General features: G+C 40.8%; 1 protein-coding gene across 22 annotated transcripts in view; it reads left to right on the top strand.

The window, feature by feature from the left end:
• The window catches only part of FNBP1 (formin binding protein 1), a 156,482-nt gene that overhangs the window by 119,575 nt on the left and 24,512 nt on the right, over nucleotides 1-12,395 (top strand). For 4 of the 22 annotated variants that reach the window (XM_003777472.5, XM_054521200.2, XM_009244948.4 and 1 more), the window contains exons 9-11: nucleotides 521-718; nucleotides 1,652-1,834; nucleotides 9,704-9,718. In XM_003777472.5, the coding sequence (XP_003777520.3) occupies nucleotides 521-718; nucleotides 1,652-1,834; nucleotides 9,704-9,718 (396 nt within the window). The remainder of the gene's footprint in view (nucleotides 1-520; nucleotides 719-1,651; nucleotides 1,835-9,703; nucleotides 9,719-12,395) is intronic. The other 18 variants (XM_003777475.5, XM_063714086.1, XM_009244949.4 and 15 more) reach the window with 6 other exon arrangements.

Below are 12,395 nucleotides of genomic sequence, written 5' to 3'. Positions count from 1 at the left end.
AAACAAAAAAATCAGAAAACAATAGTTCTAAATTCTAAAAGCTCAAATGATGGCTTTTGAGATGAAAAAAGCTGGCCAGCTGTAGTGACTCATACCTGTAATCCCAGCACTTTGGGAAGCCGAGGCAGGCGTATCACCTGAGGTCAAGAATTTGAGACCAGCCTGGCCAACATGGCGAAACCCTATCTCTACCAAAAATACAAAAATTAGCTGGGCGTGATGGCACACGCCTGTAATCCCAGCAACTTGGGAGGCTGAGGCAGGAGAATCACTTAAACCTGGGAGGCAGAGGTTGCAGTGAACCGAGATCACGCCATTGCACTCCATCCTGGGTAACAGAGTGAGACTCTGTCTCAAAAAAAAAAAAAAAAAAAACAAAAAAAACGCTACTAGGAAAAAAGTTATTATCAATCAGTACGATTTCGTTAGTTATCATCTGTATGAGGTCATCATAATTCATTGTTTAAAAAGTGTTTGCATGCCTCTGAATGTATTTATATGCTTGTGGGTATAATTTCAGGATTCACAGCTGGTAATAGAAGCTTATAAATCAGGGTTTGAGCCTCCTGGAGACATTGAATTTGAGGATTACACTCAGCCAATGAAGCGCACTGTGTCAGATAACAGCCTTTCAAATTCCAGAGGAGAAGGCAAACCAGACCTCAAATTTGGTGGCAAATCCAAAGGAAAGTTATGGCCGTTCATCAAAAAAAATAAGGTACTGATGGTTGGCGTGATACGAGTTTTCTAAGATGTGGAGATTTTGACTTGATCTTTTAATCTTAGAAAAACTAAGATCTTAAACCTGTAGTTTCAGAATGCAGAAGAAAAAGCTAGTGTGCTACTTTATGTTGAGACAGTGTTTCTTTTTGGTGGTGGTATCTTTGCCATGGCCCTGTGTCTTATTTCAGATGCATTATCCTCGCACCGTGACTCCCACACTAACAGAGTACTGACCTCTCCACCATTTTGCATCATGCCTTTCCCTCCTTCCTCTCCTAGACTGCTGGTTACCTTGGCTGGGAGAGAGGATGTAGTGGGAAATTCCTGTAACACTTTATCCGCACATCTACTGGAAATTGTTACCATGTTAATAACTTGGTTTTGAATTCATGTTAACATGTGTATCCATGAACATTTTTCATTTTCTTTTCATAGTGCGATACATAGGTGCATGACAGCATTAACCTGGGGACGTAGAATATGATCAAGGCAGCATTACTGCTTTAACTTTAGAATGACTTACTATTTGTTAATTTAAACAGACTGCTGTTTCCACAACCTTAGCATTGAAGGTCTTTCATTTTCTCCCATCAAGCTATGTTAGTTTAGGTAATGTAGAAATATTTACCCTCTGGCTTAAGCTGGTTTAAAATAACTAACTAGAGCTATAGTTTGCATGGGAAAGTCTGCACGAGCTTCTTGTCAGATATTTCTTGCTCTTCTGTCGCATTACTTACTAAACCTCCCAACTCTCATCATATTCTTCATTTAACCACCTCCTACATGTTTTCTTTTGGACCATGGCCTAAAATTCAATTGTTTGTGTTTTACTTGTGTTGGATTTCAAATATTATTTGATGCTTATTTTTGTTTTGTGTCTTCTTGTTTCTGATTTTTACTCTGTCACGGCTCCATCTCTTACATGTAGCTTATGTCCCTTTTAACATCCCCCCATCAGCCTCCCCCTCCCCCTCCTGCCTCTGCCTCACCCTCTGCTGTTCCCAACGGCCCCCAGTCTCCCAAGCAGCAAAAGGAACCCCTCTCCCACCGCTTCAACGAGTTCATGACCTCCAAACCCAAAATCCACTGCTTCAGGAGCCTAAAGCGTGGGGTAAGTTCTGCTCCGGAATCCTGTCTCTCTGGCGTGCTTTTGTTGCATGTTTGGTTCTGCATAACTAATTTTGTTTGTGAATGAATCCATTGTGTTTTCCCACAACATATAAAAAAGCTGAAAAAAAAACCAAAACATTATAACTAGAAAGAAAAGCCAGAAAGAGGAAGAAAGAAGGAAGCCGGGTGGTTGGAAGAAAGGAGAAAACCAGGCAGCCCAGAATTCTTTCTGTTTGTTTGCTTCTTCTTTTTTTTTTTTCCAGACAGAGTCTCGCTCTGTCACCAGACTGGAATGCAGTGGTGCAATCTCGGCTCACTGCAACCTCCACCTCCTGGGTGGGGAGCGATTCTCCTGCCTTGGCCTCCTGATTAGCTGGGATTACAGGCATATGCCACCACGCCCAGCTAATTTTTGTATTTTTAGTAGAAACGGCATTTCACCATGTTGGCCAGGATAGTCTCGATCTCTTGACCTTGTGATCCACCCGCCTCGGCCTTACAAAGTGCTGGGATTACAGGTGTGAGCCACTGCACCCGGCCTTTTTCTTTTTGTTTCTAGTACATTTTGGAAGGAATTTACCCCTCTTCCTCTTTAAAGCATCCAAGTCATGCATTTTTCTACCTTAATTTTACCAAAAAAAAAAAAAAAAAACGTAGATTTCATTTCTAAAACTAGTGACCTGAGGCTGGGCGTGATAGCTCACACCTGTAATCCTAGCACTTTGGGAGGCCAAGGCAGGAGGATTGCTTGAGCTCAGGAGTTCAAAACCAGCTTGGACACCATAGTGAGACCCCCATCTCTTAAAAAAAATATGTAAAAATAAATAGGACAAGCGCAGTGTCTCATGCCTGTAATCCTGGCACTTTGGAAGGCCGAGGCAGGAAGATTGCTTGAGCTCAGGAGTTCAAGACCAGCCAGGACAACATAGTCAAACCCCATCTCTAAAAAAAAATAAGTAAATAAATAATAAAAACATAAAACTAGCAACCTATGAGATGAGGAATTGGAAGTGACTGTGTAAGTCAGAAAATATTGCCTTAATAGCTACTGAAGCAATGTGAGTATAATGAAGATACTTGCCTGAGCTACGCCTCAGGGTTGAAAGGAGAAGAGTCATAAGTCACAGTGGTTTCATTTGCTATTTTAGTGAGATTATAAGATGTTGATAAAATATCTGTTGATTGGAAGAGGCCTGATGCAGAATTTCTCTTTAAAGGATGAAACAATAAAAGCAGCTGACACTTACTGAGCACTTATTGTGTGCAAAGCTCTGTTCTGTGTGTCATTTACTTTTTTCCAGCCATCCTATGAAGCCCAGGTAGTACTCATATTTCCTTATTTTACTGTAAGGAAATTGAGGCATAAAAAGGTGAAGGTGGGAAGATACAGAGCCGGGATTTAGATCCAGGGAGTCTGATTACAGAGTCTGAGATTCTGTGACATCCACATTCAGGGAGAAACTACTATATTGACTCGTAAGTGGATGTTATTAAGATTGAAGTCTGCTGTCCTCATTAAGATTGATGTGCTTACATCACAGAGATAATGGAATTGGTGCAGCCATCCAATGTAGATACCAGTTTCATTTATAGAGAAAGATTGGCATAAAGCAATGTGTAGATTCCCAAATCATTTTCAATGGCCAGTCCAGTCTAAGCCTTCCCAAAATGTCTTTTATAATGAATATAATGAGTAAACAGATCTTTAGACCGGGCCCAGTGGCCCACGCCTGTAATCCCAGCAGCGTTAACATATCCAGTAAGGTTTGCTCCTTTTTTTTTTTTTAATCCTACCCTGTGGGAGTTGCAATACAGTTGTAGTGGAATGCTTTCAAGTACAAACATAAGTTTTACTTTTCCCTTCTCCTGGACTCTCCAGTCAACTGACAGTTGGGTTACTTCTTTCCAAATAGTACCTGGTAGTGCCCCAAAGCCAGAGGTGGATGCCATCCTTTCTTGAGTGTCAACTGACACATTGGCATGGGAAAAGATTCTAAACTACAACTAATTAACTAGAGGAGAGATGTCCTTCTTAGACTTGTAATCAACAGCTGGTTACCAGTAAAAGAATAACAGTAGTCATTGTTAACCTGACAATCATATTTCCACAAAAACAACTCTGTGTAAAAAAGAGGCCTGGCACAGTGGCTCATGCCCGTGATCCCAGCACTTTGGGAGACCAAGGCGGGCGGATCACCTGAGGTTAGGAGTTCGAGACCAGCCTGACCAACATGGTAAAACCCCGTCTCTACTAAAAATACAAAAGTTAGCCGGATGTGGTTAATGTGGGTGGGTGCCTGTAATCCCAGCTACTTGGGAGACTGAGGCAGGAGAATCGCTTGAACCTGGGAAGCGGAGGTTGCAGTGAGCCAAGATCACGCCATTGCACTCCAGCCTGGACGACAGAGCAAGACTCTGTCTCAAAAAAAAAAAAAAAAAACCATGAAAAAATAGCCAGGCATAGTGGCATGTGCCTGTAGTCCTAGTGGAGGCTGAGATGGGAGGATTGCTGGAGCCCAGCCAGGGCAACAGAGTGAGACCCTTTCTCCAAAAAAAAAAAGTAAAGAATGTAAATACATAATTGATAACAAGGTTATTATCAATGCTTTTTAAAAATAAGGGACAAAACAATATTTCCTTATATGCAGAGTTCCTTTAATATGAGAATCTCAAATTTATGGTTGGTAGAATTATCTTGAATTATCTTGCTTTAATGCTATCTATCATATCAGGTTAAGAATTAGGAATGTAATTTCCTGAAGATGTGAAAAAAGCCATTGGTGGAAGGCAGAATACAGCTTCAAGAGTGGATGATGGATTGTGCTGAGATGTATAATTAGGACTTGAGTAATCTGCAGCTTCTTGGCTCAATGATGCTGGCGTTTAGAACTCCACTCATTGTTAATCCAAGAATTTCCAAGACAAGGGTGTTTTTGCTAGACTGAAAGTTTCATATGAACTGTCAGTTAACCCATCTCTGCCGCTTTACCAAGCACTCATGTGTTGTATTTATATATTATCTCTGTATTTTTTTGGACTCTCATGATGAATATTCATGATTGTTTACCATTTGTTTATGTGTCTATTCCAGTTTTCTCTTAACATTACACAGTCTGTTGGCCAAAAATGGTTTGTGAATCTGTGGTTCATATTCTCTATTTAGAAAAAGACCAAAGAATTCAGTAATCAATAAATGTAAGAAAAGGATGGTTAGAAAAAGATAAGCTGGGCGCTATGACTCACACCTGTAACCCCAGCACTTTGGGAGGCTGAGGTGGGTGGATCACGAGGTCAGGAGTTTGAGACCAGCCTGACCAACATGGTGAAACCCCATCTCTACTAAAAATACAAAAATTAGCTGGGCATGGTGGTGCGCACCTGTAATCCCAGATACTTAGGAGGCTGAGGCAGGAGAATCGCTTGAACCCAGGAGGCAGAGGTTGCAGTGAGCCGAGATCATGCCACTGCACTCCAGCCTGGGTGACAGAGTGAGACTCCGTCTAAAAAAAAAAAAAAAAAAAAAAAAGTTAACACTTAAAACAGTGAAATGGGAATGGGAAACTGGTTCTTTTGATGATTTAAAGGAAAATCTCTGTTTTACCATAATCAGCAATATGAATTTTATTTCTTACTCCTCAAACATGTGCTCAGCAAATCTTTGTTAAAAAAAAATTTCCCACATGATGAGTTTATTTTCCTGAGATTAAACCACATACGTATACCCATTAGAAGCAATCGTAAAGAAATAGAGAAATAGTTTTGCTTCCCTCACTTTTGGTCAGTCTGTTCTTAGGGTGAGAATTAATGTTCCTTCCTCTAGGACATAGCAGCGCAAAAAAAGAGGAAGCACAAGCTCAAAAAACAAATCTAAAGTTTGGAGAAATAGATTTCATTTTTAAGCAGTCTCAACATGGATCTTGCATGGGACATCCATGGCATGGCTGACAGCTTCTGTGACCAAAGTGGTACAGCCCTTCCTACCTTCTCATTTATTCTACTTTGTAACTTAACACTATTATGCCAACAATAATTTAACTAGAAAAAGTTCCTGACAGAATAACAAATCTGTGATTTTATTATGTCTTTTAATTTATCATGTTTTGAAGCTTTCAGATTCAGATGTCAATAATTTGTTTCTATTATCAGAGTATATAAATCCCATGCAAACATATCTCCACATAACTAATTTTGTTTCTAAATAATTAAACAGGATAAAATATTATTTGTTGTAAGCTGTTGACATTTGTAAGGAAATTTTGTTTCACGGAATATGTTTAAAGATGCCGCCAGAGCATTAACCATTATTTCATTTTTACGTTAAGTTGAAGAAAAATGAAACTAGATAGCATGTTCTCCGTTTGCAGTCTACAAAGGGGAATTTTATTGCTTAAATTAAGGTTTCATTTTCTGGCCTGTGCAAGAGACTTCTATATCTAAAATATGGACGTATGTTTTTCGTATTTTAGAGTTCATTGTATGGAAAAATACCATCAAAGTTGACCAAAAGATTTTGAAAATCCTTACCAGTTGTTTGTCATATGTTAAAGTCTTATGGTTAATTTTATTTATTTTATCTTGTTCTCTTACTGGTTATTGGCAGACTCAGTCTTTCTGTTTTCACAAAGAACTCATGAAGAGGACGATAGGGAAACCCACGTATGCCTTTGAGGCTAGGGACTATGTTGTAAGTTCACCTGTGATGGCCAGGTCATACAGTCATGGCACAGCCACTAACCCCATTCACAGCACCAAGACTGGGGACCCAGAGGCACTCGTTATGCTTCCACACTACGAAATGAAATTCTTAATTGAGAGAACTGGACACCAGGAAAAAAAAAAAAAAAAAAAGAAAAGCCTAATTGTATAAATTCAACCATACGGAACTTTATCCGAAAAGCTTGCATGAATAAAGGAAGCAAACTTTCTAATAACAGTGGTGAGCTGAGCTTGTTTTTTTGTTTTTTTTTGTTTTTCTCTTTTCATTCTAGTTCTGGTAAAATCTTTAAAGAGACTGTGACTGCCGTCTGAGATGTCATTGGGTATGACTTTACCGCAGAATTTCATGCATAAAACACAGCTGCAGTGTGTGGTCAAGGGAGAGTGACACTCTTATAGACGGCAGTGTAGCTCAGTCACCCATATCCATGTTTGTAACAAATGGATCCATAAGGGAGTTATGCCCTAAAGCTTGGAGAACAAACAAACAAATCAAGGAAACGTGAGCGATTTCCTAGCACAGTAAAATGATTTTGCTTCTCTCTATATATCTATATATTTATTTTCACTGTCCCCTTTCTTTGTACTTGAGGTTAGTACTGTGACTGTCCAATAACACATGGACTCGCCCGGGCTGTGTTCCCCATGTGTTATTGACGCTTGTGGCTCCCACGGCTCTTTAACTGTTGCCTGAAACTGACAGCTTTTTAATTCTTCAGGTGTCTAGCAATGCACTTAATGAAATCTTCAAAATTATTATTTTAGCCAATGATTTCGCTTTCTAATTTTAAGAGAAATTCTAATTGGCTGGCTTACAACTTCAGACTGAAATAATGATTAAAAAGAAATTCCACGTACTGTGATGGCACTTCTTGTATTAATAGATAGATCATCCGTCACAAATAAAATCGAATTTGTCTGAGAATTTGGTATTTCCTATTCAATGGGGATTTCTGTTCAATCCTAATGACTCATTTTTACTATGAAGTGTTAATAATCTTCCCATACAATATTTTGAGGTGAGAACTCTGTCTGTGGAATGCTTAAGAAAGAATATATAACTTTGCGTAAAGAAAGTAGCCGAGTAGAGAGCAAATAGTGTATCTAGTTGAAATGTTAGTTCTTTGAATTAGCAATGTTTAGACAACAATGTGTGAGAAAATATCTGTATATGATAGTGTGCCTTGTAGGAAAGATACTTGGAGTTTTCTGCTGTGCACCATAAGTCTTGTCTGTGCGTACGATGAATTCCAGTTGTGATAAGTAGATCTATGCTCAAGTTCACAGGCGGGCTGGAATCACTGTAGACTGCCCATGTCAGACAGTCAGGAATGTGACTGTATTACCATTTTCCCCCTGCAAAAGTTTGTCTTTCTGTTTCTTTCCTTTAAAATCTCATGTTTCTATATAGGGACAATTTATTTAAAAGGTTATTTTTTATTTACAAAGAAGTGTCAACTTTGAATCAATCTTAAATTAAGAATTAGTTTTTTAGGCTGCGTGTGGTGGCTCACACCTGTAATCCCAGCACTTTGGAAGGCTGGAGTGGGTGGATCATTTGAGCTCAGGAGTTCGATATCAACCTGGGCAACATGGTGAAACCCCCATCTCTACCAAAAAATACAAAACTTAGCCGGACGTGGTGGCACGTATCTGTAGTCCCAACTACTCAGGAGGCTGAGGTGTGAGGATCACTTGAGCTCTAGAGGTTGAGGCTTCAGTGAGCTGGGATTGTGCCACTGTACAACCTGCCCTGTCTCCAAAAACAAAACCAAAAGTCAGCAAATTGATAAGTAAATAAATACTTTAAAAAGAGCAGTCACAGCTGGGCACAGTAGCTCACGCCTATAATCCCAGCACTTTGGGAGGCGGGCGGATCACGAGGTCAGGAGTTCAAGACCAGCCTGACCAACAAGGCGAAACCCCGTCTCTACTAAAAATACAAAAAATTAGCTGGGCATGGTGGCAGGCACCTGTAATCCCAGCTACTCAGGAGGCTGAAGCGGGAAAGTCGCTTGAACCTGGGAGGCAGAGGTGGCAGTGAGCCGAGATTGCGCCACTGCACTCCCGCCTGGGCGATAGTGCGAGACACTGTCTCAAAAAAAAAAAAAAAAAAAAAAAAAAAAACAGTCACAGTGGATAATTCTCCAAATAACCTCTATGGACAGGGCTCAGAGTTTCATAGAAAGCCTCAGCAGACACCCTCCACGGAGCAAGGGGTGGCACATGCTTCTCGGGTGGGAGAGAATGTTGTCCTCTAGCCTGGCTGCAAGAGGCATTCCGGGTCCTGCAGGTAGTTTCTTAGAGCAACGCTAGTCAGCCCTTTGTTACCAATTCACCAATTTCAGACTTTGCCTTCATGTCAATGTTTATATTTATTAGAACTCCTTAAGATTAAAATATTACTTTCCTGTCATGGAAGTAATTGGTGTTCAGACTTGTTTTAGTCTGTGTAAAACTTTCCATGGGAAATTTGGAGAACCAAAAGTTGTGTGATTATATTTTTTCTTTTTTTTTTTGGTTTTTTTTTTGAGATGGAGTTTCGCTCTTGTTGCCCAGGCTGGAGTGCAATGCGCGACCTCAGCTCACTGCAACCTCCACCTCCCGGGTTCAAGCGATTCTCCTGCCTCAGCCTCCTGAATAGCTGGGATTACAGGTGTGCACCACCACACCCGGCTAATACTGTATTTTTAGTAGAGACAGGGTTTCTCCATGTTGGTCAGGCTGGTCTCGAACTCCCGACCTCAGGTGATCCACCTGCCTCGACCTCCCAAAGTGCTGGGATTACAGGCATGAGCCACCGCACCCGGCCCTGTATTTTTTCTTTGATAGTCATTATGTGTCACTGACTATAAGCTTACTTTAATTTACATCTAGGCTGAGATGGCCAATACAGGCCTGTAACAGAAACCCTCCTTTTCTATCTGATCTTTGGCTCTGGCAATGTGGAGGCTAAGAAAAATTTTATTAGGGAGCAGCCCTTCTTGTGAACTTTTGCACAGATCTGCTACGAGTCATTTTTATAAATCAGCGGGTAGACGTGTGTGTTATTTTAATATGGCGGAACTGACCAAGTTCCTCTTCTTCTGATGTGTTGTTTTTTTTTTTCTCTTTCTCTCTATTTTTCCCATACCTCTCCAATTTTTACATGAAGCTTTCTCTCAAGCTGGTAAGCACAATTGTTCCATGCATGTCCTGAGTCTAATCAGGTTTTCTGGCGTGTCTTTTATGAATGCTATGCCATGCACAATGTATCTTCAAAGTTAACTTGGTTTGTGTTTCTCTTATGTGTGCTTTTGTTGGTGTTTCCTTATTAAGACTTCTTGGATACAAAGGTCCAGAATCTAATAGAGGTGATCTTAATCTTTTCAAGTTGCTAAGAAAATTAACATTTAACTCACGACTTGGTGTTATTCCTGGGGCCTTTAGAGGAGGACAAATGTTAATAAAGTGTCTATATAAATATTAACGTAAAGGCCGGGCGCAGTGGCTCATGCCTGTAATCCTAGCACTTTGGGAGGCCAAGGCGGGTGGATTGCCTGAGCTCAGGAGTTCGAGACCAACCCTGGCAACACGGTGAAACCCCGTCTCTACGAAAAAACAAAAAATTAGCCGGGCATGGCAGCGTGCACCCGTAGTCCCAGCTACTCGGGAGGCCGAGGCAGCGAACTGCTTGAACCTGGGATGTGAAGGGTGCAGTGAGCCGAGATTACACCACTGGACTCCAGCCTGGGTGACAGAGCAAGACTCCGTCTCCAAATATATATATATATATATATATATATGAACGTAAATATTAAATCTTGGGGGGTGTCTGTTGGATCATTTTGACTAAAAATAAATTAATAGTTGAAAAGTGTTGCTATTTGAGAACCATAGAAGTAGATGAAAAAATCTGGGAGCCTGGAGGAGCTATGCAGGAATGATCCCAGCCAGCAGCTGCTACCCAGGTTTGAGGCCACCTGTGGGAATGGAAGACTGTGGAATCTTTATGGTGCGACATAGATATGTTGGTGCCTTGTGCATAGCTGATTTAAGAGGCCACAAGATGATTTCATGGACAGTGAAAAAAGCCTCCTAAGCCTTTTTAGAATTATTCACTCAGTGTTTTGTGTCGTTTCTACTTAATTGTATATGCCTAGTCAACAGTCAAACTAATCGTTAAATTTATTAAAAGTAACTAACATAACCTATAACTATACTTCAAATATGTATAATAGTTTCATAGTCTTCTCAAACTCCACAGCTAAGAATATCCTAAAATAATGGACAGTGATCAACTGTGACAGTTCCAGTAGGAGTAAGATCAGCACTATAAGCACACTGTTGATAACCTAGGATAGTATTTTATGGTGAGATATATATATATATATATGTATGTATGTATATACATAATTTTTTCAACATGACTCAGTATTTGGTAATGGACCCAACCTTAAAGAAAAAGAGTATTTTATTAAACATTTCTTAGGCTGTGAAATAAAATCCTGAGAAGAGTCTTTGATTAAGGTCTCTACATGAAGGAAAGAGATCTAGATACTTAAATGAACTACAAGTTCATCTGCAGTATGAACTTGGGAGAAACTGGAGCTATTGACTAGGAGGCCTTCTCAACTGCCAGGGTTTCCTTATTTCCCTTTATTCATTGTTTTTCTGGGTGCTAGGAGCAAAAGGTAATATTTTTAGGCAGTCTTTCTGTTTGAAATACAAATTATTTTACCAACTTGGTATTGAATTTTTGCTTTATACCATTACTTTGAAGGCAACAAAGAAGTGAAGTGCTGGCTGGGCACAGTGGTTCATGCCTGGAATCCCAGTGCTTTGGAAGGCTGAGGCAGGAGGATTGCCTGAGCCCAGGAGTTCAAAGTTGCAGTGAGCTATCATTGCGCCACTGGACTCCAGCCTGGGTGACAGAGTGAGACCATGTCTCAAAAAAAAAAAAAAAAAAAAAATGACAAAAGGAAAAAGATGTGGGACCAGGTGTGGTGGCTCACACCTGTAATCTCTGCACTTTGGGAGGTGGGGGCAGGCAGATCACTTGCGCCCAGCAGTTCTAGACCAGCCTGAGCAGCATAGTGGTCTGTGCCTGTGGTCCCAGCTATACTGGAGGCTGAGGCAGGAGGATTGATTGAGCCCAGGAGGTCGAGGCTGCTCCAGCCTTGGGTGACAGAATGAAACCCTGTCTCAAAAAAAAAAAAACTATAAAACAAAACAAAAAACCCAAAATCTGAAGAGGTAGTATTACATGGAGCTTGTGCTATTTTGGGGTGGGGGGAAGCTGTCAACAAGCAAGGGTTTGATTTTTTTTCTTTTAGGAGACAGAGTCTCGCTCTGTCCCTCAGGCTGGAGTGCAGTGGCGCGATCTCGGCTCACTGCAACCTCCACCTCCTGGGTTCAAGCGATTCTCATGCCTCAGCCTCTCAAGTAACTGGGATTATAGGGGCGTGCCACCACACCCAGCTAATTTTTGTATTTTTAATAGAGATGGGGTTTCACCATGCTGGCCAGGCTGATCTGGAGCTCCTGATCTCAGGTGATCCACCCACCTCAGCCCCCCACAGTGCTGGGATTACATGCGTGAGCCACCAGGCCCGGCCAGATTTGATTTTATTAGTACATAGAACAAGGTTCTCTTACAGAACTCAAGCCACTTAAAACATAGGTACATGTATATGACCCTCTCTTCCCATACCAACTCCTCCTGTTATGGCCTGTCTTTGTTGTTTTCTTATCTATTTATAAGTCATCAGTACAGTGTGTTTTACTGATAGATTTCTTTGCACCTGTTTATACACCTGCACAGAGGCTAAAGCTGTTGTCCAATGTGGTAGCCACTTACCACATGT

Source organism: Pongo abelii, chromosome 13, assembly GCF_028885655.2.
Source record: "Pongo abelii isolate AG06213 chromosome 13, NHGRI_mPonAbe1-v2.0_pri, whole genome shotgun sequence".
NCBI classification, from domain to species: Eukaryota; Metazoa; Chordata; class Mammalia; order Primates; family Hominidae; genus Pongo; species Pongo abelii.
This window is presented reverse-complemented; position numbering and strand designations above follow the sequence as displayed.